The sequence below is a fragment of the Python bivittatus genome, unplaced genomic scaffold, assembly GCF_059951505.1.
Source record: "Python bivittatus isolate LINGU-HERP-01145 unplaced genomic scaffold, Pbiv_v1 ctg000970_np1212, whole genome shotgun sequence".
Lineage (NCBI taxonomy): Eukaryota > Metazoa > Chordata > Lepidosauria > Squamata > Pythonidae > Python > Python bivittatus.
The window spans coordinates 3,747,532-3,773,873 of NW_028277121.1; the positions used below are offsets into that span (position 1 = coordinate 3,747,532).

The following is a 26,342-nucleotide window of genomic DNA, read 5'->3' on the forward strand; positions in this document are numbered from 1 at the left end:
CAAAACAGATCAAGGGACTTTAAGCAAAGGCCTCCATCTCTGAGAGGCAGACCCCATGCTGTGGGCTACAGAGGAACAGGGTAAATCTTTGGCTGTTCCCTCCTTCCTCCATCTTCTAGATGACCTGGGAACCAAACTGCAAGAGGAGGGAGGAGTTACTATGGATGGCACAAATCTTTGATCTTGCAGAAAATGATGGAAATTGTCTGCTTCCCCCATTCTCTCCTAATTTGGCTGGGTGTCTTCAGGTGGCCAGGAGAGGTTGCTAGCAGAGGTCAGCCAGGTGAAGAGCCTACTTGTCTCTTCCTCTAGCACGCTGCAACCCCCACAGCTGTGCTGGGAGCCAAAAGAGGAAACCAGCTTAGCACCAAAGGCCTTTGTAGGATCTCAAAGCAACAGAAGTAGGTTGGGCTGCTGCAACACAAGCTCTGCTCATGCATGCAACATCATGCTGTGTGCTTTCATCATTTGTCCCACCCTACAGACCCCACTGACCAGCCCCTGCTGTAGTCCTCTGGCTGAGCTAGGCATCCTGAGAGCCTCAAGGCAGCCTTTTGCTTCAACTAGGCTTTCCTACCCAGAGGACAGGGTTGGGCAAAGGAAGCACGGATGGGACTCCATCCAACTGACTCAGGACCCTCCAAGGACTTTGGCTACCTCAAGGCACAAGAGGTTGCCTCCTCGGAAGAAAGATGCCCACACCCACCTTGCTGAGGGAAAAAAAATGTAACAGACACAAAGAGAGGAATCCTACCTCACCAGTGAACTGATCTGGATAAGAAATGAAAGAAAACAGCCATATGCCTAGCAGGTTCTAATTTGGAACCCTGCACAGAACAGAGGATTGTGGCCTCCTCAACCTCCCTCCCCCCGGAATGAAACCATCCATTACAGGAAGAGAACCCCCTAAGAACAGTGCTGCCTCCCAACCACTCTAGGATATGGTAATGTATGATGGTACTGAAGGCAACTAAGAGGACCAGGGGAGCTGTACTTCCCTATCACCAAAGTTCATCAACAAGAACAATCAATGCAATGAGTCATGAATCCCAACTGGAAAGGTTTCAGATAATCTGCTTCATCCAGGTTTCTCTGTGGCTGCAGACCAACCACCTTCTCAACAAAAAGTGTAAGATTAGAGACCAGTCGATACTTATCCAAAATCACCGTACTGAATCATGGTTACTTAAGGAGGGGATACACCAGTGCCTCTTTCAAGGCAGCAGGCACTACTCCTTCATTCAAGGATGCATTTACCACCTCTATATCGCCTCCTGTCACCTCCCTGGCCACATTCACCAACCAGGCAGGGCAGAGATCTAATCTGGGGGCTAAGCTAACAGCACAGAGGACCCTGTTTCTTCAGAATCCACAGGTTCAAAGCTCAGATAAGCTTGCAAAATTAAGTCTCTGTTATCTCAGCTGGACCTGGCCAGCTGGCATAAAACTCTGAATGAATGTGAACAACTTTATCCTCCAGATGCTGCACAGACCCCTCACAATGCCCCGCAGACAGCCTTCTGGCTTTAGTAGGGACAGATAACTTTAGATAATGCTGCTTGGGCACTACCTGCAAATGCAGTAAGAGCGGTGATGTAATCTCAATTTGCCGCTCTTACCACTACAGTGTAGATTCAAATTTGGGCTCTTCCCCTTATACAGTGACATTTGCTCATTGTTTTGCACCAGCATCACTCAGGTGTCTTTTCTGCTGCTTCATCTCCCAGAACCCCTCAACCAATTGAGGATCTCCCTGGATCACTGGTTGAAGGGAGGCCAGTCAGGAACAACCTGCTGAGTGCTGCCACCAACCCCTTATTCCAGAGGTCAACAGGCACTTAGCAGAACTGCCTGCCAGGTCTAACCCTAACCTCAACCCGTTGGAAACCACCTAGGTCTATTGGGCACTAGGGGTAGGCCAACTTAAAAAGTTCCTCCTCCGTACAGAGATCTGTGGTGCCACTTAACTCCATGGCTACCATAGAGTGATCTGATCAGGACAAGGGACTGATCTCCCACCTTCAGATCATGTCTCAATCACTCTGAGGCAAAAAGACAGATCTAGCCTGCGGCCTCCTATGTGGAGGCAAAGCTCATGGGTGGTCATGGTGGCCGTGAACTCACAAAGCACTTCTCCCCCACTGAGAGAAGCAGAACTCCCCCAGCACCAGAAGTCTAAGGGATTCTAACACCAACCCTGTAACGAGTCCTGAGAAACAAATTTGGGCTGTTTGAACAGCCGCATTAACTTTTACGAATGGAGAGCCAGTGGCCTGCTCTGCAGCAACTTCCTCCTCCAGCCAACGTGCTGCAGATCCTCTGGTTAAGGCGCCCACATCTGAGCCGAATCCAAAGGCCTGTATTGCATTTTGTCCTGGGTATGACCACAAAGGCACCAATTACACACTTCTGGCCATAAAGGGCCCCCACCCCACGTATTCATACAAAGCTGGAGACTCTAAGAGGCAAAAGGGCTTTGCAGTCCAGCCTCTGCCAAAGGCACAGCTGCTGTTTTTCAAGTGGCATCTCTGCTGTGCCCCTGCAGGTTGGCAAACCGACAGCAGAGAATAAAAGTTTCAACAGTCATACTTTGTTTCAACTTTCACCATCGATCAACTGTTTCCAGCCGACAGCCCCATCCTGCAAACGCTGAAGCCCTCTCATTTTACGCCTGGTTCTTCTGCGGGTTCTCCCAGATGACATTCAGGACTTTGAAATGTATCTATTTATAGACCTGCCAATGGAAGTGATCCACTCTGTGCCAACTCCCTGATCCTGACTCCCCCACGGGTGGCCTTTTGTTTACGATGAAGTTAACTCTTAACCTTACAGTCTCCTCAGTCTGAGTTAGACTGTTGGCCAATCTGTTGCAGTCGCTGCATGCTTTTGCCATCTTCTAACGCGCCTTCCTCTCCCGTGAAAAGCAAAGCCACAGGCATCATTCTTTCTCTGGAAGAGCCCTGGGGCCTTCCCTACAGGCCCACTTATCTTTCCCACCTAAGTGCCAACTCTTTGTCCAAAAGGTGGGATCACAGGGAGAGGGTTGAATGTCCCCTGCACGGGCCAATCAGCCCAACCCAGGTGAAGAAGAAAACTGAGATCCACCCCAAGATATTGTTCTTAGTGTCCCAGACTTTGCCTAGGGCCCAAAAGGAGGAAACTGTGACATGCCACTTCCAGGGCAACCACAGCGGGTAGAAAAAGTCAAGAGGGCAGCCGCAGCCCCACGTTTGAAGCCCTGCCCCCTTTTTACAGGCTGGAATTTGCATTGCATGCTGGAATCACATGGTTGCAGCCACCCTCTTGACTTTTTTGACCCACACACACGCAGACCCCCCCCCCCCCCGCTACACACTGGCCAGCAAAATGGCTCCAGGCATTATACTGATCCAGTTCTTATTTCTGAATTGAGGTTTAGACTTATATTACACCCAAACCTGAGGGGGAAATGTAATTTGAGGGAAGGCAAACACTAATCCAGGCATTCACAAGGCACAGCAAGAATTCATGAATTCAGAGATCACAGAAAGGGCTGTGGATGGAGCAAAAGCTGAAATCAAATCCAGGCAAGGCGGAGATGCTGCTGGTCAGTAGGAAGAGGCCTTGGAGACTGAGATGTGGGGGATTGTGGGCCTGCTGAAACAGCTGCTCTACAGTTTGGAGCCCCTTTGCACAATTACAGCTGGCTTGTTAGTTAGGACTCTTCCAGGACCAACTAGATTTAGCTGAAGTGAGCCACATCACACCTTGGTTACATCCTGTCTTGACTACTACAGGGCACTCCAGGTGGGACTATCCTTGAAGTATCTGGAAGTTGCAGCTGGCACACAATGAAGCAGCTGGCCAGTGACGTCGAGGCAGAGGGATGACATCACAGTGGTATTAAAATGGCCTTTAAGGCCTGAAAGGGCTGAGGGACTAACTGTCCAAGGGTAGTTTCCTCTCTTGTGAACCTGTCTGAAGATGTTCCCAGTGGAAGATGTCTGGATCTGGGATGCATCTTCTCAGGAGTTTGGAATGGTCCCCCCTCTTGATGTTTTGAAAATTTACACAGGTGAATCCCTTTCATCAGCCTTGCAACCATTAATTAATTTTAGTACTCTATTAATTTATGCTTTCAACTTCTTGCATCTTATTTAATTTGGCTGCTACCTGCTAATCTGAGCAGAAACCTCAGGTATAAACTGCAAACATCAATGGATTGAGTAGAAAGCCTCTGTTTTTGGCCTAGTATGACCCACACATTCCCTAACACTAAATATCCCTATGGGGCTACTCTGAAACCCTGCTCCAGTAAAAGGTGTTGAACTGCTTCCTCATTTACTCTCCCCAGCCCAGGGTGTTAACAGCTGCTGGATAAGAAGGAGGTTGTCCATATTTAGGATGGAATCTTGGCCCTTGGTCAGTCTCTTTTAAGTCTTATCCTGCAGTGTTTGCAGTGGCAACTGGGTCACCAAAATTCAGTTGCGTAGTCATATCCCACCCTGATTTTACTGTCCTATTTTCCCATGGGTAAATTTCTGCAAAGTATGCAGAAGTGCAATTTTTAGGAGGAACATCTGGCCACACCACGGCAAAATGACAAAAAAGCTATATATTCATGTCTTTTCCCCACTAAATAACCTATTGCACATACCTTTGCAAACAAAACATTTAATATGAAAATACTTCTTTTGCACTCTCAACACTTCTCCTTTGCACGGACTACCACAATTATGGCACAGGATTGCAGCTCCAGAAGGCTTCTCCAAATGGCTAAGCGCAGCCTGCCGTTGGGGAGCTGCAAGAAAGGAAAACAACATTTATCAGAGGGTTACATAGAAGAGGGCTTCCATTCCTGCTTTCACCCTTCAGCAGAACTGACCTTATTTGACTAGCGTTAGAAGGTTCGCGGCAATGCAGGCCTGCCCAAACTCCCCCAAGTCCTCTCTGCTCCAAGCATCCAAATATTACTGGGGGCAGTTTTGATCTTTATTGGGCAGCAGCCATAATTTTAATATAAAACTGACAGGGCTCTAGTTTGCTTCAGTGCAAGGAGAATCACCACCACAATTCTCAGCTTACTCTGCTTCTTTCCTTTCCCTCCCAGTTCATAGCCATTTATTCTTAGCACTAAAAGCAGACTGGCATTCTTACAACTGTAACTGGCCAATCTACCTCATTATGCCCCGAACCACTAATTTCCCCTGGCACACAGCAAAAACGCCAGGGAAAGGAGAAACGCCCAGGGCCCCCAGTAGTCCAACTGTGAGTGGGTGTCTGGGCAAGCAACACCTATGGAATATCTGTGCCTTATTCTTCCTAAAGTCCAGTACTCTTCCCATCCAGAGTCCATTGTAGTTGGGCAGCTAATAAATTCAAATAATTTTTTTAAAAAACCAAATAAATAAAAAAATCAGTTAATGAAAGACCTGTATTTCCAATAACAACAAATTCAAACATTCAAAACAAATTCAAAACATCAACGTATCATGTACCTCAGCTTAATCAATATAACCTACTACTTTCAATCCACAAGGATGTACAGATGTGTCATAAAGGATCCCAAGTGCCTGGAGGACAACTGGAGGAAGACAAATGTTTCCGTCTGAAAATAGGGCAAAAGAAAATTCAGGAAGTACAGACCACTCAGTCTGACCTCAATACTTGGGAAGATCCTCAAGTAGATTGTAAAAAGATCCTTGAAAACAAGGCAGGGACTGCCTCTGAAATTTTCAGAGAGGGGATGGAAAGGTACATATCTCTTTGCACAAGGCCCATTTCCCACAGCGCTTTCTGTAACTCTGTAATTATCATTAGTTCATTACCCAATGAAATTAAGGCTGATGATAGCTTTCTTTTTCTACAGGGTCTGTAAAGTAGGGTATTTTAAGAATTATACGGAATAAGAAAAATGCGAAAGGAGAAACCAATACTAGTGGAGCGTACACAAAAAAGAAAGAATTAGATTGTCATTTAAATTGACAATCCTGGTTAAAGAAGTGCTCGAAAGCATGTACAGATTCTTAGTGAAAAATGAGCCAGTTTGCTGGCAACTGAGTGGAATTTGTGCTTAACTTTTAAAAAGAGAGATAACGGGGTATAATTTGTCTAGACCATAGGTCAGTTATGTCTGCAAACTGGGACTCGTGTCTCCCAAAACCTACAGTCAAAAGTATCAGACTTTTCTCAACTGGCTGGACAAGAACAGACTTCCAAGGAGACCCAAATTCTGATTAGTAGATTTATTCCAGCAAAGTTAATAAAGCCATTATGAAAGAATTCCAGCAGCTGTTACACATCAAATCCAAACCCAATTCATAATAAAATCAAGGTTCAAGCTGTTGTGCTGATTCTTTCTCACATGCTCTTGCGAGGGGATGGGCTAGAAGCGCCTGCCTGTCCCGTATTTCGATGACTGATCAGGTATCAGAGTGTTTGCTTGTGAACCTGTTCACACACCCTCCTGTCCAAACCACACCCTTAATAGTGGCACAGCTGAACCAAGGCTGGTGCCTGAGACTAGATCACTCCTGCCCACCCGCGCGTTAATCGGGCTGCGCAGCCTTTGACTACAAATGAGCCTCACGTTACGGATTTGGATTCAGCAGGAGCCCTTGTTAGAGGATGTGCTCCTGAGCTGAAATAATGCTGGTAATTAAGTAGCAGAGAGTCACTTTAAAAAGAATAAAATACTCATAAAAATAGGTATCTTGGAGACAAACAATGGACTTAGCCCAGCTTTCAATGAATGCTAGCAGTTATTCATTATATCTGAGGTAAAAGTTGCATTTATTAAGTAATACATAAGCTACGAAAATTTCACTTCTAACTAAACATCATGAAGAGAGGGAAGCATGGGGCGGAGCGAGCGATAGAAAGAGAAGTGAAGAGGAAGCCCCCTCATCTCTTAAACACCATGAGTCTTTTAGTTAACAAGAGATCAGGTGAAAGACAGACATATGGACACCACACGAAGCCGCTTCCCTTGCTCTGTCTCTCGCCATTTGCCTTAGTCGTCCAACCGGCTCATATCTCCAAGGGAAGAGGCAATCTCCCCCGCCCGTTCGCATTACCTTGGGCACCTGCTCATGAGTCCCACCTTCTCTCAAAGCATCTGGAACTGATCTCAGGGCTGGAGCATCAGCTGTAGACCGAAATATCTTGCTTTTTCAAATCCAGTGCTAGGGCTGCTTGGCTTTGCTCTCTAGAGTAATTAATTTGTTCTTTCTGTGGGAACTGAATACCACCTTTGTGGCCTTCCAAAATTAGTGCAGGCTTGAGTTCAGTCATTCCAAAGACTTCAGTGTAGACAGAGGAGAACTGTGTACTCTATGGTAGCCAAAAATCAGGTGTCTGGCAGCCCCTTTTCCAACTAACACATTTTATTAAAAGGCAGAAGCTTTTGTTCTGACCAGTCTTCTAGGGATTTGTGAATCATGTGCCTTCGTAACTGGCTAGACAAAACTTACTCAGCCACAGCTGCTTGTTTCCTGCTGGCCCACCTGATTGCTCCACCTCTATAGAGGAGCAGGTGCCCACTTGTAGATTATCTTCAGCTCAATCTGAATCTATGTGGCCAGTCAGTTCAGGGTAGCTGCTTGCTGGCAGACTCAACTTTAACTCAACTTGTCCTCGAAGTCTCTACACAAAGACTGCAGTCAATTCTCTTTGGGTTGCCACTTATTTTTCTGCACTGGATTCTCACTATTGTGGCCGTACCTGGTCTAGTTCTTGTTGGCACATACAAGAGCTTTCCAACTGGGGTTCTCTATTTACTGTTCTCAGCTTCGCTGTTCTCTCTTCCCTTTAGAAAGTTGGCCTCCATACGTGTGGTGATTGAATGAGCCTCTAGGCATTCTAGCCTGACCTAATTGTCTGTTTCAGTTGAGGAGATAACTTCTTTCCGCATCTCTTTCAATCTGTCCTCCAAAACCGTAAGAGGTTCTTCACCTCAATTTCTTTGTTCAGAAGCTCTCCAGTCTCTTTGCTCTTCTGGTTTTCCTCTAACAAGGATAGCATAACAATGTGCTCAGACTTGAAGCCCCGAGTGTGTGAAGGGACCTGTCTCCTTGGTATGTGGATGATTGTTGGTTTGCTCGGCTGCTGTATATTTTCATTTTCACTTAAGTATCTGTTTTTATTTTTATCATTGTCCGTTGCCAGAGTGGTTGTTAAGATGGGTAGCTATATAAATTGGTTAAATAAATAAATAATTAAAACCATGGCAATATCTTCCTCTAATTCTCCATGTAAGAAAGCTGTCTTTGTGTCCAGATGTTCAACTTCCGTGCCTCTGGCTGCTGCTGTGCTTCAGAGAGCCCCGGCTGAAGCATTTCCACAACAGGAAGAAAGGTTTCATCGAAGTCCTCTCCATATGCTGGGAGCGTCCATTGGCTAGTAGCCTGACTTTGTAATGTGGGACTTCCTCATCTGCATTGCGTTTCGTCTGGAAGACCCACTGTTGCCTTCTTGTGGCATGAAGATCCACAAGTTGCCACTCTCTCTTCTTTTGCTGCTTCTTTCCACTTGTCAGTTTCCCAAGCTGATAGCTTTTGAGTATCTCCCCATGTCCCTGGATTTTGTCCATGAGCCTGACAGGTTTCTGTGTGTGTGTGTGTGTGTGTGTGTGTGTTAGGCTTCTATAATTGTCTGCACCAACTCAGTTAGCACTTCAAAACTGACTGTGGCCTGAAACTAGACACAGGGAACCGCAGCGGCAGTCTTGCCTGCGACTAGATGCTGGGATCAGCTCCTGATGCTTTACTCGCAGCTGGCTCTACTCTCTCCTCAAAGTAAGCTACACTTACTTTTTATCCTTTCAGTGGATGCATCTTGGATCCTGCACCCCTTGTGCTAGTTGTACATCCAACCAGCTCATCGAAGAAACATGAGAAAGAGAAGTTCCCTTGTCTCTTAAACACAGGGAAACATTTAACTAGCAATAGGTCAGGCAGAAACAAACCAGGTACAGCATGTGAAGACCCTTCCCCTCATGGTCAAGATTGCTAGGAGCAAAAAGCTCCAGCACTTCTTCCACTGTCCACAGGGACCTGCTCTTGAACATGTAAGAGTCACTTATGCAAGATGGGTGGCTACATAAATTAAATGAATAAACAAACTTGCCTAAAAGAGAAAAATGCTCCCACCTTTCCTGCTTCAGAGGATACAGGACCTGTGGTTGAACCTATTGTTCAAATACATCATGAGCTTACATTAAAAGATTTTGACTAAGGTCATTTCTTAACTTTCTCTTGCCCAACACCTTTTCAGGTACGAAGAGTGCTATTATATCTCCTTCAGTCTTCTCAAGGCTAATCATCTCCAGATGAAGAATCTCCCTTCAAGGATTCATATTCCAGGCCTCTGGTCATCTCTGATGCTCTTCTCCAAATTTGTTCCCGCTTCTCTGAATCATTCTGAGAGTCAGGACAAGAGTGGGGTCTGTCCAATCAGAACAGAGTGGACCTTTTGCTCCAAGTCATTTGGAAACGATACCTATGCAACCTAAAAATGCAGCCTTTTTTCACAGCCATGTCACACTAGTGAATCTTACTTTATTTACAGTCAACTATAATTCAAATATCCTTTTTGTAAATGCCAGATATTCCCCATTTCATACCTGGGCATTTCCTTTCTGTTTTTTAAAGACATTTCTGTCTGTCCATTTCTCTAATCTACCAAGACAGTTCTGTAGTTTATTTCTGTCTATTAGATTATTAACTATCCCACTCAATTTATGCCATCTGCAAATTTGGTAAGCACCCTCTCTACCTCCCTCACCAAACACATTATTAAAAATGCTTCAGTGTACCAACCACTGGGCTGAGCCTTGTGGCACCCTATTCCATTCCTCCTTCCAGTTTGACGGGGAACTCCTGCCAAGTGCTTCTTCAATATGGCATTTGTATCCCCTTAACTGCCATGCCATCCAGCCCACACTTATCAGAATGGCAGAGATCCATGTACTGTACAAATCTAAACAAGAACATAACAGCATTTTGAAGTTCCACTGATTATAGATAACAAACTGATTTGCTTAGGTCATTTGACAAAAGAGTTCCAGTTACCGACCTGGCCTTTCCATTGCCTGCTTAAACCACGCTTTCTAAGGCACGTGGCTTCGTCCAACTTTTCCAGAAATAACCTATGTGCCAGGAGCTCCCGTGGTTAAAGAGCTACTCTGGGATGGGCCTGACTCTGGTGCTAAAGGCAGTCTGGCTTATGACTGGCAGCTACCAGAACTGGAAGTGGCGTTTCCTCAAATACAAATTTAGAGTTCGCTCTAGCACGTTTATTAAGTTAAAAGACGCACCGGCATAAGAATTCCAGCAAGTCAGTTTAGAACCATTATACGGTATCTCAGTGGACTCAGTGCGGAGATTTTCTGAGTCTTTTTCTCACAGAGCTGCAGAGTACAGGGGAGGGGGTTTTCTTTACTGATAATAGGAGAACTTGTAGATGGTTGTTTGCATAATGGTTGCTCAAATCTTTAATAATCTGAGAAACAATTTACATAAAGCGTCTGTGGGCTCCCTGAGGAGTACCACATCTGACTCTCCAGATGTGAGGGTAAAATAGGACATCCTAACCTCTGGTTTGATCTTGTCTTATGGTTGGACCCATACTGATACAAGCTTTTTATTTTATATTGATATTGATATTTTATATTGACACTGATATAAGCTCCACATCTAAGTACCATATAATAAAAGGGGCAAACAATCTAATCTATGAAAATTGAAGAGGGAAATAAGATACCCAAAAATAACGATTAAAAAACTGTAGCAGATTTCATTAAGGTTTTTAAGTTTCTAGATTATCCTCCAACTGCTACAGCAGACAATTCATTCACATCCATAAACATTTGGTGGGCAATGGAAGATCAAGTTTCTAAGCAACAAGCAACTTCTTGATGGCCTTAATATCTGTTCTGACAAATGGGCAGAAGCTAAACGTGGCTTTTTCAAATATGGCTACTCTGATTTTGGAATATGCATTTTAAGTTTCTCCTGTTCTGTTAAATCCTCATTTTAGTGCTATAGGACATATTTAAAGTTACGTCCATGTTCAAAGCCAGCTATTTAACAGGTGTGCTTTTTTCAAGCAATCAGAATCATCCTAAAACCTGGAGAGGGGAATGAAACTCAAAGAAAGAAATCACAGCAGATAGGCATAATTGTCATATATGATTACTGGCTGTTTCTCCAAGATAAACTGAAGCAGAAAGTTGTTTAGGGAAGAAATTCCTGTATCTCCATACACGCATAGTCTAATCAATTGTAGGACGAAGCTTAAGAAAATATTCTGAACCTTTTTTTTCCAAAAAAATATATAAATGACATTGTTATTCATATAAATAAATTGGTCATATACACCAGTCTGCGTAGCTGCCCTGTCTTCCCTTCCCTTCCCCCCACCTCCACCCCAATTTAAATCCTTTTTTTAATATGGAAAAATATAGAAGAACTGTTTAACAAGATAAAAACAACACAAATATTAGGAAAGAAACAAAGAAAATAAGAAAGAAGCCCCAATTTAAATCCTAAATCAGTTCAGCCACCCTGTGCATCTGATGGAGATGCAGCTCTCATGCGCTTTAACAGAATTGGTGAGTTGGAAAAAGGGCAACCCGATTCCTCATTTTTCACCACCATAGAGTAACACGGCCCTCCTGCTACAACGCCAACAGGAAAGGAACGGGTTAGTACCACCTTTCTAGCTAGAAGGTGGGGCTCAAGACATCCTCCTGTCCCGTGGAAGATCTTCATCGCTTCCCTTCGGGCGTACAGACTGACACCAACTGAAGGTTGTTCAATTCCTCCTCTGCTGAGTATTCCACTTAACCACCCACTTGCATCCGGTAACACACAGGGGGACCGAAGAACGAGCAGCAAGAAGTGCGGTAAAGTAACTCTTGGGGCGCTCGAGTACCTTCTCTTCCCCTGATAAGGTGGGAGTGCTGGGTGTCTCCTCCGGTTAGCAGAAGTGAACTTCACAGGAACCCTAACCGCCCTTATTCACCATCAGGGATGGAGACAACAGCAAAGAAAATACTCTCCAGGTGGGCCAGAGCAACACTCATCACCCAATGTGGCCGAGAGCGGTGCCCAAAGGGGCAAATTTAACTGTTTTACATTTTATGAAGGTTGGTGGCTCCACTCAGGAGTGCCCTGTAAATGTCTATTAATGGTACCCTTTTGACTAAGGCTGTGGACCCCCCTCCCTGAACTGCTGTGAAGCAGGAAATGTGACTGCTGCTGACTGCGAATACCAGGGCAATCAATTAGCGGCAGAGCGGGAAACTCCCCATGTCTGTCACAACTGATCTTCCACAATTAAGATTTTTACAACAAGAAGAAGAACTAGGAGCCCCTTTGACTGCTGATGGTATCAAGAATGTGATTTTAACTTTGAGTAATGGCAAAGCACCAAGATTTGATAGATTTCCTCTGGAATGGTATAAAACAGAGTTTTTCAAACTCGGCACCTTAAGATGTGGGAATTTCAACTCCCAGAATTTAAGAATTGAAGCTTAAGAATTCTGGGAGTTGAAGTCCATATGTCTTAAAGTTGCCAAGTTTGAAAAACACTGGTATAAAACATCCCCTGAAATACTTGTTCCTAAACTTTATGAGTAATTAATAATATTTTAGAAGAAGGTGTTCTATTGCTATCATTTAATGAACCCTATATTACACTTATACCAAACCAGGAAACTAATACTTATTTTCCACTTATTGCCCTATTTCTCTCATCAATGTACTGTAGACTATCAGCAAATACTGTAGATTCTGTTAAAAACAGACATGTCTGAAATAATATTCAACTTATAGCAGATCTGTCTGAATTGAGTAAAGATTGAGAGGATCCAGCTGCAATTACAGGTAGTCCTCAGGTTACAACCATTCATTCAGTGACTGTTCAAAGTAACGATGGCACTGAACAAATGGTACTTATGACAGGTCCCCGGAGTTCCGGCTGTTGCAGCATCCCTGCAGTCACAATTTCTAATGTTCCCTGCCATCTTCCCAGAAGCACAGTCAATGGGGAATTCTCACTGGGGAAGTCAATTCTCGTTGGAGAATGAGGTTGTGAGGGTATCTAGGTGCCAAATCATTTAGGGTTTTACGAGGTCCAGATCAGTACTTTGAACAGGAACCAGCAGCTTATTTGGAGCCAGCGCAGAGCCCACAGTGCAGGCAGACCGCACCTAGCAGGCCAGCTGGCAGGTCCTGCCCTCTGGACCGGCTGCAGCTTCAGCATCATCTTCAAAGGCAGCCCCAGAGGCCGCACCCTACAGTGTAATTAGCTACCCTCTAGTCCATCATCCCCTATGGAGGAGGGATTCACATAGCCCCTCGTTTATTGTCCCTGCCAGGTCTATACACTCCCCTTCAGTTTTTTTGCAGAGCGCTCCAGGAACGGTATCTGTGACCCCTGCTGTCCCTTGGGATCCTGCAGAGGCAACGGCTGCTGGATGAGAAGGCCCAGATCCAGACTGGCCCTGAGTGATCTGTTCAAGTCAATCTCTGGTGGGGACAGGGGAAAATCTTCCCTGGTGGCTAACCCTCTGAAGGTAGGGCCTTGAAAGGGAGGTGGCACCCTCCCCCACTTGGCCCCTCTCCCTCCCTACAGGGGCAAATGATGGGGGGGAAAGATTCACTGGATTGGGGAGCAGGTGATTCCCCACAAAGAAAGCTTGGTGGAACTCTACCCTTCTGACAAGAGCTTCTGGACGTGGCATGGGTAACTGGGCCACTTACCACTTCTTACCACTTCTCTCTTCCCCATGAGCTACCATGCTGGGCCTCCCTCATCCATCCCTCAAGGCTGTCCCTCACCATTCCTCCACATCCAGCATCTTCTGGATCTCCCACTCCCATCCTATGGATGGAGTAAAGGGGATCTAGAAGGTTTTCTCTTACTGTGGCCTTGGGAGGTTGGGCACTGCCATGCAACTTTTCTCATCTTTGGTTCACTGAAGTCAGGGGCCATCCCTCCTGCTGCCTTGACCTGAATCCAACACTGCCATTCCCTCCTGCAGACACCACCACCTCTGCCCCATCCATTCCTTGGACGCCCTTTCAACTGCAGCCTCCTCCTGCACATTAGTCACCCGGCACACAGTGCCAAGAGGTGTGTTCACACAGCGGAGGGAGTGCTGGTCGTCGTCTTCTCTCTTGGCTCCCAAGACAGAGTGATGGAAAGTGGCTGCTTCTGCTAGAAGACAGATCCTGAGTCTGAAGGGAGGTTTCCTCAAGGGGCAGAAGGAAGCCTTCAGAAGGTTCCTCCCTTCAGGTAGGAGAGGTGGGCTAACTTTTCCTTCCTTTCCGGTGCTGGCCATTCAAAGCACTGAGCGCCAGCACGGCCTTTCTCCTCCTCTCCGGTGCTCTCCAAACAGCTCAAGGAGAAGCAGCTGCTTCTGTCCGGTCTGTCTTCCAGACTGAGCCCAGAGTACCCGGTGAGGCTGCAGCCCAGGGGCTTCCCAGGAGCCTCCAAGCAGCAGGAGGCCTCCAGTGTCGGCACCCCCAGGATCCCCCAGGCCTGTCTTCCTCTCCAAATATTTCGTAGCCAAGGAGGCAAGAGAGAGGCAGGCACGTGGTTAGAGGGTTTTTCTACGATTTCCAGCAGAGCACAGAGAATATCATGGCGTCTATGAATCTGACAGAGATTCAAGAAATGCGGTGTCACAATAAATGTGTGAAATCTTTACAGAGACTTTGCTATTATTTCGGTCGCTGATCAAATATATTCTCTTTGTCCACAAAGAAGGATGCCTCCTCCCAGGTCACTGCGCAGGACAGCAGTTGCAAATACTATTTATTCCTTTAGTCACCCACAAGAAGTGGTATACACAAACAAACAAACAAACAACAAACAAACGCGTTGGTCTTTGTGCCGTGATTTAACTGAGTTTAAAATGCAAAGCTGCAAAGTTGCAGGGCATGTCTTTTACCAGGCTCAGCAACGTTTCCCTCCGCTTGGTTCTTTTAATCCAAAACAGCACTTACAAGGCAGGAAACCGGGGGGGCCGAAGGGGCCGAAGGCAGCGTTCGCTCCGCGGCCCACAAGGCACGGAAACGGACTCAGCCACCTGCTCCGCCTAAACGCGCATCCTTCTCCAGCGCGAGCCTTTCCTCCCCTTCCGCTCGGCTTCTGACGGCCGCCGGGCCCCTTCCCACTTCTCCCAGCTCCGCGCTGCTCTCGGTCATTCGGAACAGGGGCAGCCCCGCCCGCGCCGTCGCCCCCCGCCCTGGACCCCCGCGCTTCTCCTTCGCTGCATCCGGCCTCCAGGTGATGCGCCCAGAGAACGCCGCTCGCAGGCCTGGCCCGGCCCGGCCGATCCTGAGGGATGCCGGGAGTTGTAGTTCAGGAGCAGCTCTCGGGCCGCAGCAGAGGCCCCCTCGGGCCGTAACGTGTGAATCTGAGCGCAGCCCTACCGGCTGCCAGCGCGGCGCCGGGGCTTCGGACAGAAAAGCCGCAGCAAGCCGCCCAACGCGGCCCGGCGGAGGGGCGCCGCGCCTCCATCGCGGCTGCGGCCGGGCGCCTCCGGTCCTCGCGGGACGGAGCCCCGACCCCTTCGCCCGGCGCGGGGAGAGGAACCGGCCGCCGGAGGGCAGGGCAGGGCGGGGCGGGGCGGCCGAGCGCGAGCAGCGCGGCGCCTCGGCCAGGTGGATCGAGAGCCGGGCGGGGGGGCGGCGGCGCTCGGAGTGACCAGGCTCCGCGGACCGGCGGCGGCGGCGGCGGGCCCTTCCGCCCCCGACCCGCTCCCCGCACATCCCCCCGGCAGCGCGCGACCGGGCCAGCCGCGAGGCGAGGGCGAGGAGCCCGCCCGGCCAGGAGGGGCGCGGGCCAGCAGGGCCCCCGCTCCGCGCAGCGAAGGCGGCCGCTGCGGCCCGCGGGGCTCGGCGTCCCCTTCGCCTCCCCGGCGGGCTTGGCGCAGCGCCCCGCCGGTGCCCGCCCGCCCGCTCCCCCTCGGCCGGCGGCGGCGCACCCCCGGGAGAAGCGGGCACCGCAGCGGGGCCGCCTTCAGACGTGGCGCCCCGCCCGGCCAGGGGCGCCCCGAGACCGCCGCCCGCCTGCCTGCCTGCCTACCTGCCGTGCCGGAGCTCATTCTGCGCGGCTTCGGCCCCTGGCGCCGGCCGGCGGGGCGCGCATCCCCCGAGCACCTGTTGCGCGGCCTCCCCGCCCGGCGGCGGCGGCAGCGGCTCCTCTGCGGAGGCTCCTGCGGGCTGCCGCCTCCTCCCTGCGGCTGGCGAGCCGGGCGCGCCGCGGCGCTTGTGCGCGGCTGCGGCTGGGGCTGGGGCTGGCGCTGCTCCGCGCCTGTCGATCTCCGGCGCAGAAGGTGGGGCGAGCGGCGGCGGGGGAGGCTGCGCCGCCGCCGCCCGCCCGCCCGAGCGCCTCAGCCGGCGGGCGGGCAACCGGCGCCTCTGCGGAGCCGCTGGGCCGGGCGCCAGCCGGACAGCCGCAGGAAGGGCGGGGGCGGGAAGCGGGCTGCGGACCCGCTCCGAGACCCTCCGCCGGCCCCCGGGGCTGGGAGGGGCGCCGCCCGCCGGCCGGCCGGCCCGGGGAAGCCCCAGGTGCGCGGGCGGCCCTCGGCGCTCCGAACCGGGGGAGAGCCGCCGCGGCTACCCCCGCCGGCCCGCGAGGAGGAGGGCCCGGCTGGCCGCGGAGAGACCGGTCCGGCGGCCGCCTGCTCGCGGGGCGCGCGGCGCAAACTTTTCGGCCGGGCCGCGGAGTGCGAGCGGCTGAGGGCGCGCCCGCGCAAAATGGCGGCGCAGCGCGTCACCTGCGCCGAAACAGGCCGCCGCGACGGCCGCGGCGAGCCCCGGGGCCGCGGCGGGGAAGGCGCGGCGGGGCCTGGGGCGAGGGTGACGCGCCGCCGCCTCGCCGAGTCACGGCAGCCTGTGGAAGCCGGGCAGCGCAGGGGAGAGTCCAGGGCCGCGCGCGAAGAACCGCGGGCGCCGAGCCTCCGCCCTGCGGCGGAAAGGGGCGCCGGGCCGGGGGGCTTCGCGGGCGCCGCGCCGGTACGCCCGCCCGACGGCAGGCATCAGCCCGGGAGGCGACGGGGCGGCCTCGGCAGGTGCGGTTCGGCCGCGGTGTAACGGTGACCTGCGAGGGGGCCGCCGCGCCTCCTGAGCCGCGGACGCGGCCCGCAGAGCCTGGCGGCGGAGTCCCGGCGGGGGCCCGGGCGCGGCATCGCCTGCGGGGCGGCTCCTCGCCCGCTCGCCGCCGCCCGCCTGCTCGGGGAGCGGCTCCCGACGCTGCCGCCGAGTGGGCCCGGGCCTCGCGGCGACGCGCTGCTCCTCGGGGCGGCCGGGCAGGCTCCGGGGCGGCGGGGCGCTCGGCGAGCGCGGGCGGCCTTCGAGGGCTCTTCCCGGGCTCAGCCGAGGACCGAGGCCGGCCCTCTGCGGGGTCTTCCCGGCTGAGGCGCCGCGGCGTCCCTCGCCCGCGAAGCGGAGGCAGAGAAGCACGAGCAACGCCGCACCCCGCGGGCCCGGCCAAGGGGTGCCCCTCCGCGCGCAGCCTTCAGCCGCCGCCGCCGGGCCCGAGCGGCTGCCAGAACAGGGGCGGCCCGCCGGCCCCTTGGCAGCCGCTGGCCTGGGGAGCACTCGGGGGTCCCCTGGTTTGCAGCACCCCGCTCTGGGATGCGGGGCTCTCTGTGGCTCAGCGGTGGTGGCTTATGAATTGTGTTTTTTAATGCAAGTAATGCAGAAACTAAGGGAAATGGAGAAAATGGCAAGTCTTTAATAACAGTGATGATGATGATGATGATGATGATAATGCAATAGTAAGGCTGCCGAGGTGTTCCAGAACGGAATTTTATCGGTTGCTATAAACATTCCGTAGTCTGTTGAAAAAGAGGAATCCGCCGTGCTTCGCCCTGACTCGAAAGGCCAGATAAAAACCGACCGGGAGCCCATCCGAAGCTCTCCTCGAGTCGGCCGTTTGCTGAAGAAGTGCTGCGCTTGAGGGCGGATCGCTCACTGGGGGAGGGTTAGCGAGCTTCACTTTTGGAGTGCAAAGTCCGGCGATGTCCACGAGAGAGGTCAAAACCGTCAAGACGGCAGTCACCTGGCGGCAATCAGCGTCCCACCCCTTTCCACCTGTGCCTTTAAAAACCGGGTCTTCTTGGGACCGTCTCCTTTGTGGCCCTTAGGCGCTGCTGTAGCCGTTGTGGTTTCCGTCTTGAATGAAGGACCACCTAATTGAACAAGGAAGCACCGAAGGAAGGCGGAAGTGGGCCGAGGATGTTTAAAAATAATAAGCGGCCGAATCCTGGATGAGAGGGCCCCAAATTCCATACTTGGGCAATATCTTTGGGTGGATTTCCTTGCGCGGCCTGAAGGAGTTCCTGGGGCTTTCCCTGGAGCTCAAGGAGGGGGTCAAAAAAGTCAAGATGGCGGCCACAGCCCTGCAAGTGAAGCCCTGCTTTTGAAAAGATGGCGGGGTTTCGACTGCACGGTTCCAGCTCCCGTCGCGACTTTTCCGGCCCCCTCCCGCGGCTGCCTCTGCGGGAGTTCCTCCCCCCAGCTCCGCCCGAGGGGGTCTTGTGGAAACAGGCTGTGCGTTGCCCTCTCCGGTCCGGCCGGTGGGTTCGCCCCGTGGCCCGCAGATCTGACGTGCTTGGCCAGAGCGGCCCGAGGAGCGCTTTCAGCTCCCTGCTTGACCAAGACCGTGCAGGGCTTCGCTCCCGCACAAGCCCCTCAGGCGGCCCTTTGCCCCGGCTGAGCCATGCTGCGAAAGCCGGCATCAAAGTGCACTGGCGTCATGCCACCCTGTGTGCCTCTCCGTGGCAGGGGGAAGAGGGTGCATGCACGGCTCGATGGCTGTCCTTCTGGCTGCAAGTTGGGGAAGGACGCGGCAGGAGAGTCCCCTGGGTCCAGCGTGGATGGCGGTGGCGGCAACGGGCTCCGAGGGAGAGTTTCGGGCCCGCTTGCCTTACAGGCACATCGGCTTTGGGCCATCGACGCCTCCCCACAGCGGGCAGGCCGAGCGGCGGTGGAGAAGGGCCAGTGCTCAGCTCCCCACCTCAGGCTAGAGACCCCCTACTCCAGCGCAGATCCAGGAGAAGGAAAGGGATGGGGAAGGCGAGGGACGAGGAGCAATGGGAGCCCTTCTGAGGAGTATCTGGCCACCTCCTGTGTCAAAACTAGGATCCTCAAGCAGGGTTTCTCAACCATGGCAACTTTAAAATCTGGGGACTTCCAACTCCCAGCATTCCCTAGCCAGTACGTTGGCTGGGGATTTCTGGGAGTTGAAGCCCCCATTTTTTATATTTGCCAAGGTTGAGGAACACTGTCCTTAAGAACACGAGCAGCTTATGACTTTATTTTATTGAATGCCTGAAGTCACCAATTCAGGTGATGGGACTGGGCCAAATACAGTACATCTGGCGAGCGTCAAGCCCAAACTCTAAATCAGGAACCCATTTGGGAAAGAAGTAGGAGATGTTGTTTAGTCGTTCAGCCCAATCCCATCACGATATTCCACCAGAAATGGGAAGCTAAAGCCGATCAGTTCAATCAACATCTTGGCTCTCCCACAACTAAATTAGGTCCTCCCTTGGGTGGGCAGCCGCCTCCCCCACCCCCCCGAGCCCTGTGGCGTAGTCATTCAGGATGGCTGGTTGAATCGTGGCTATGCAACTAACCCAGTTCTCTGGGTCCACGTACCATTCTGAACCATGTTGGCACAGCAGGTTAGGCTACAGAGTGTGGTGGTCTTCATACAAACAGCCATTTCTGTTAAAATGTTAGCAATTGGAAGGGTGGACAAAAGGCGATCTTAACTGCAGAAAAAAAAGTTGGAAGCTACACAGTCAAGCGGGAGATACAAAGCGGGATGAATTCAGACACAGTGCTCAGTCAAGGAAGAAAATATACTTCATGTCAGATGTCAGAACTGGCCTTGTGGAGACCCCTTTAAATTGAGACTTCCTGCCTCTTTATTGGCTGAAACCACCCATAATTGTTCTGCTGCTGCTAAATTGCTTTGGTTTCTCTCAGCGCTGTGTCTCGTTATCCCTCCTCCTCACAAGGTTTCTGAAACCCTGCTTTGTTTCTGGGAGTCTGGCGGTATAGCTATAAAAGGCCCAACCTGTGTAAGTGAGAGCATAAAAAAGAAGAATTAAAACAAGGTAAGGGTCTTTGGTGCTTTTCAGAGACTGTCTGAGATGTGGTTGAGTTAACATTTCCCCGATTGTGAGTCTGTTTTTAAAATTGTGAGTATTAAAATCTAAAAGTCAAGGGTTTTTCCCCCCTTCTTTAAAAACTATTTTTACTTAGTAGCAGCTTTCTGCTAGGAAAAAAAGAATAAAGACGAACGAAAACAATAAGCTAATATTGGTTAACAGTGGTGAACTGGAGGAATATTTCAATTACAGTCTTTACCATTTTGGAAGCAAAAGCCTTAAACTTGGTGATTCATTTATGCTAACTGCTTCCCTAATTAAAATAATTCTTTATTAGTGAAACCACTTGCAAGACTCCATTAATGTAACCTTACAATAAAGTAGAATCAGCTCATCTGGCCACGTGTCCTATCTGGTCTACCAGACAGGCTGATATCAGTCTTGCAAGTCTGAAAGCACATCTCTCCGCACGTCTCCTTTACGGCCCAAGAAACGAGGGAGGGCCCTTCTGAGCCTCTTGCCCCGTCCACCTTCCTGCTGGGGGCTCAGCTGCCTTTTATCTGACCGTTGTTCCCTTGGCTGCCTCTCGCTGCCCTGTCTCCCAGGGTCATTCCCACATACCGTTACATATATAGGCATTGTTGTGGCGGTTTGAAGACTGTTTTAGCAGTGAAGAAATCACTGGAGTGGCAGAAATGGATGTTGTTCTCCTGCCTCGTTTTCATTTCCTAGGCTATACAGTCCAACCCCATTTTCCTCCTTACTATCTACTGTATCCCCCTAACCCCTGTGCTAACCAACCATGTTTTCCTGCTTACTATTTCCAACTTTGGAATTCCACTCTCAAATCACACATAGCACATCTTGCTTGTGTGTTCTGTCTTTTCAGATTACACTTGACCATAAAATTCATCAACCTCCTCTTCTACTACATCATTGGTTGGTGCATAAATTTGGATAGCTACCAATTTAAAACTTGGTCCAGAAAATCTAATTGATATTATTCTGTCACTGTCTGAGTTGTACCCAAGTGCTGTCTTTCCTGTTTCTTTCCTGGCTACCTTTGTATACCTTCCTTAAGAGACAGGAAGAACATAATGCCTGGAGAGGGCTAGGCAGCCCATTTTACTTATTTCTTGGGCTTATGGGGCCACTAACTCAAACAGTATCAGGGACTTGGTCATATCTTTAGACCCTGGAACCTCTGCCAAGAATATTTTTGGTCTCCAGCAGACATCTGGAGATGGTCTAGAGATATATCTGGGTGCTGAAGTTGAACAACAACATCTTGAGAGCCCTGCTGAGTGACCCTTTGTTTATGAGAACAGGGCTCCTAGGCAGCTACTGTTCCTCTCCCTTGGCAGGTGTTAGATAAGGGGGCTGGCGTTGTCCTCTTTATCTTAATGGTTAATACAGATATTGTAAGAGGAAAGGAGGAGTGATTAACAATACCCAACCCTAAAAGCTCACCGAGTAACTTCTTTAGAGCGTGTATGAAGGAACACACACAAATTGCCTCAGCTAGTCAAATAACTCTTTCTGCCCAGGTATTTCTTGCATGTGCAAAGGGAAAAAGGGATCCAGGGCAGTAACTCCTCACCAGTCTTCTGTAGTGCAAATACACCTGCCTGCCACACTGCACATTAAGGTGGCTTTTTATCTTGAAGGTATTTTGCAAATAGGATTTTCAGTCTATAAGAGGTGCCCAGCGAGAGGACATCCTGGCTTGGAGCTAGACGCGGGGACTGGCACCAATTTGCCCATCTCCTCCTCTGCCAGCCAGCCCAATGCCCACGCCCTATTGCCCTCTGCCTGTCAGGACTGGGATCTTGCCCCAGCTCTCAAGCTCCCCCAGTGCCTCGTCAGTCCCTCCCCAACACACATGGGAGGTCTCTGAGGCCGACACAGCAGGAGCAGGAGCAGGACTCTTTTCAAACGCTGTTTCTGGGGAGGCCCCTAAAATGGCATTGGCTTTTTCACAGTTAAATTCAGCTGATCCTTGAGTTCACTTGTTATCAACTCAGTTCCAATATCCTTTTCGCACATAGTTTTCTCAAGACTGACGTACCCCTGTTCTATATCTGTGGATTTGAAATCTGTTTCCCAAGTAAAGAACTTTGCATTTGTCTCTGTTAAATTTCAATCTGTTGTTTTCAGTCTGCTTCTCTAACCCACTCAAAGTAATGTTAAATGTTGGCTCTGTCCTCCGGAGGATTAGCTGAACGACCCAGTTTTGTGTCATCGTTCACTCCTATCTCCCCCCGCCCCGTTTCCATTATCCAAGTCGTTAACACAGCTGTGGAGAGTACTTGGTCCACGACTGGCCCCTCCCTCCCTGGCACCGGATGAGGACCGCTGAGAAGCCCTGAGTCCTTTTGGGGCACCTGTGGGTCCATCTCACAGACGGATTTCCAGCTGATACCTTCCTGGCTTGCCAGTGAGAGTCACGGGGCACCTTGGTTTCAGCAAAGTAGTTTACAGTTTTGACTTTTGGATGGGAACCCAAAGGCACACGGGACGCTGTTCCAAACATTCTAAAGTCACAGTTCATGCAAAGGCAATTCAAATGCTTTTCAAGTCCTGGTTTTCTTAAATACATAGCAAGGCACTGCACTGTGTGATGTGCATTAAACATTAAGAGCCACAGTGCCTTTGGCTGCACGTGTCCAGCTCTCCTCTCCTACCCCTGCCCAAACACTGCACCATTCGGATGTGCTTCAGCAGATGATTTTAGAAACTCTGCAGGGAAATCAGCTAAGCAGGCAGGCGTAATAAAGCAGGAAACTGGGCTGGTCCTAAAGGAAACAATGGAAGGAAGTGCTAGAGTCCCACCATCCCAACGGTAGTACGTCCACAGCTTCCTTTCAGAGAAATTCAAAACATCAGATCACCGAAAAGGAATTTGGAAAGGGGGTGATAATGTTTTTGTGTTTGTGTTTTCATATACAGCAAACCCAAGGATGTCCAAATCTGGACATCTGGAAAGAGGACATCGTTCACCATCCTGTAATCTAACAAAAAGTCTATTTAAAATATTGTTTTTCCACTTTTCTATTCCAGAAGTTCTTAAAGTAGCTTTTCAAAATTAAAAATGGATTTAGATCACCATCTACATATAAAACAAATAGTAGAAATTATAGTAAGAGAACAGATTAGAAAATCCCTTAAGTAAACTAGCCAACCAGGTGTGTTTGACTCAGAACTGAAAATGCAGAGAACTCAGCCTCAGGCAGGAAAGAACTCCACCAAATGAGAGAAGCCATTGAAAAGTCCTACTTCCTCATAGCTGGTCTTCAGAGGCAGGGGAAACTCAGCGGGCATCTAACTGCCAAGTAGATTCATTCAAGCTACTTAGGGCTCTAGCGAATATTTGCTTTGCCCCAAGAAATGAACTGGTAACTAACACAGCTGGACTAAGATTGGTGCTACATGCTCTGGTTGGAGTCAATCCAAACTCTAGCTATCATGTTTTGGACCAGCAGTAGCTTCTGAAGGCTCTTCCAGCACATCCCCATACAGAGAGCATGTAATCTGTCCAAAAGATGATAAGAGCCTGGGTCACCTGGCCAAGCAGCTTGCTCTAGAAATGGGTGCAGTTGATGCATCAGCTGCATGGCCATAGCAGACACCACTTACTTGAAGGTCTCAGCCAAACCAGTTGGAGCTGGAAATGAGATATACCAACAGTTTCCGGTACATATTGAACAGGATAGGAAAAAGAATTGACTCCTAATGCTGGTATATGTAGCAATGATCAAGCATCCCACAGCAACACCTTCTGGGCTTATTTTGTGAATTACCACAGGATAGTTCCTCCAGATCTATCTCCTCCAGGTGGCCCAGAAGAATCCTGTGGTCTCTGGTTCTAAGAGGTCCAGCAGAACCAACAGGGGTGTCCTCTGCTTCCCAGTGTAGATTATCTACTAGATACTTCTGCCAAAAGTCTTGAAGCTGTCATACCACCACATAGCTTGCTGTAAAAAGGGAGAGTCCATTGAGATTCTGACAGGCTTGATGATAACTGTAGAGAACTCTTGCAGTAAATGGAGAATCGCTGCTTCCTGATGATTGAGACTGATTAATTGTCCCCTCCCCAGCCACTTTCCTTGGCCAGGAAGAGAGGGGTCAGGCGTGGCAAAATGATTCCAGCAAAGCCGTAGCTGAACCTTCCACTGGGCTCTGGGCCAGGAGATGTTCCATGGGTGGGCTGCTGGCACAGAACGAGATATCAGTCCTTCTCCGCCAGCATTGCCACGATGCAGGCTCAGTGATGGACTGTAACATGTGTTGACCCTCTGCAGTATGAATAGAATATGCGCTTGCTAATAGGGGTATCTCAATTATTTTTTTATTGGTCAATATTTAAATATGATCCAGTCAGATCAACTCTGGAGAGTATACAAAAATAACATCTCAGAAATAATTTAAAAACAATTCCAATAATAAATAGATGTTCCCGGTTCTCCTAGGGGCATGGGCCCTTTGAAACAAAATGTTCTTAAGAGCTTTCCTGAGGGTGGGGAGCAGCTGCGCCTTCAGGGACGATGTGCTCATTGTGTGCGGTCTCTGGCCAAGGAGGCCTGCTCCTATTCCCCCCTCCCTTCCTATGTTAGGCAGGGTCCTCAGCAAGCCCCCTGAGATCTTCTGATTGGGCAGGTAGAAATGTACCTGGGAGACGCTAGCTGTAGAAGATTCTGTGATGGAAGCTACCTACGCGGAGGAGGGTGATGGAGGAGGTCAAGGCTATAGGGGGGAGGGGCGCATTCCAGGAGGGGGGAGGAGGCAAGAGGCAGCACAGCCGAAGGAGGTCCAGGGCTGCCCCTCCCCAGAACCTCCCAGGGCAGATCCACCCGCTGCTCTCGTATAGGTTGAGTCTGGCCAGGTTCTGTCTCTAAGGCGTAAGCAGATAAAGGCACTGGGCTCGACCGGACTGCTTCATCACTGCTCTGGGACCGAGCCTGACAGATTCATAGGTAACGATTAGCACCTTGAATTCGGGCGGGAAGCCAATTAGCATCCAGTGCAGTAATCTCAGGATGGGGACAGTCCTGCCCTAGTGGGTTTATTTATTAATTTGTTCAATCTGTATAGCCGCCCATCTCATATACGCAACTCTAGATGGATCACACAGTTAACCCCCCCAAAAGCCAATACAAGTAAATAATCAAACAATAACACAAAAAGCCATGAAAGCACATTAAAAATTAAAACCATTAAAACCCTAAAAACGTTAACTGCAGGAGAGTGTCATCCATCTTATTATGGTTCCCCCACCTGATCTTATACCAGTTGCAACTTCCAAGTCAACTTGAAAGGTGGCCAAGTAGAGGGGTTGCAATACTCCACCTGTGCAGTCATGTAGGTAAGAGTCACTGTGCCAAGGTGTCCTTGTCCTGGTAGAGTCATCACCAGTGCACCAGCCCAACTGGACAAAGGGTGCCCTGGCCATGGCCCCCACTGCTATGCAGGCAGGGTTGTGAGTCCAGGAGGACTCCTAAGTCATGGACCACCTCTGTCAAGTGGAGCATGACCTCACTGACAGCAGTGATCCAAGGCAGTGTTACCAGATAGTGCTGATGTCTGCAGACAGACCGTATCTTCCTCTTGCCGGGTTTCGTCTGAGCTGCTGTCTCCCCCTATGGTCCTTAACGCCCTCCAGACATGGGGTCAAGATATCTGCAGCATCACCAGCACGGCCCGGTCTGCTGATGGACTGCTGAGCCGCATTGGCAGATGAATGATCTCTCACTCCAAGCCAGCAAATCGCATCTCCCAGGGGCTTTTTATAGTTGCTTGATAACCTGGAGTAGAGCAACCAAAGGCTTGACTGCTGTTCCCCATTACTTATCTGCTGGAGCCACACAAGTAGGAGCAGAACCACCTCAGAATGACGTCCCCCCTCCCAACCCTTGCAGGTGATCCAGAAGAATACCATCCTGATAATTCTCATTGAAATCAGTGGCATTTTTCAAATTGATTTGAGTAGGCCTAAGTGTGACTAACAAGACTACTTCCTTTAAGTGCATCAGGGTAAGTGTTTGTAAGACTGTACAACTCATGGGAAGATGCACAGTGTGGTGATCAAAGCTGTAAGAAGCTATGGTGAAACCTACTTGGTTAGAAGCAGCGGAGGCTTTGCAGGTACGCATTAAAATTTTGCATGGTGTGGAACAAGTGAGGAGGCAGACATGCTTCTTGTCATATACCGCTAGAAAGTCACCCGTTG

The 26,342-nt window shown here is 50.1% G+C and overlaps 2 protein-coding genes across 6 annotated transcripts in view; one reads left to right on the plus strand and one right to left on the minus strand.

Annotated features, from left to right (window-relative positions):
- Nucleotides 1–16,382, minus strand: part of ABLIM2 (actin binding LIM protein family member 2) — a 61,477-nt gene extending 45,095 nt beyond the window's left edge. For 2 of the 4 annotated variants that reach the window (XR_015794171.1, XR_015794170.1), the window contains exons 1-2: nucleotides 16,078–16,371; nucleotides 4,637–4,780 (exon numbers count right to left, since the gene is read on the minus strand). Coding sequence is in view for 1 of the 4 variants with exons in the window: in XM_088131118.1 (XP_087987244.1) it covers nucleotides 4,637–4,780; nucleotides 16,078–16,096 (163 nt within the window). In the remaining 3 variants the exon portion in view is untranslated. Of the gene's footprint in view, nucleotides 1–4,636; nucleotides 4,781–16,077 lie in introns of all 4 variants that reach the window. The other 2 variants (XR_015794169.1, XM_088131118.1) reach the window with 2 other exon arrangements.
- Nucleotides 16,383–19,990: 3,608 nt separating this feature from the next.
- The window catches only part of SH3TC1 (SH3 domain and tetratricopeptide repeats 1), a 46,572-nt gene continuing 40,220 nt past the window's right edge, over nucleotides 19,991–26,342 (plus strand). For both annotated transcript variants that reach the window (XM_088131111.1, XM_088131116.1), the window contains exon 1: nucleotides 19,991–20,122. The gene's annotated coding sequence lies outside the window, so the exon portion shown is untranslated. The remainder of the gene's footprint in view (nucleotides 20,123–26,342) is intronic.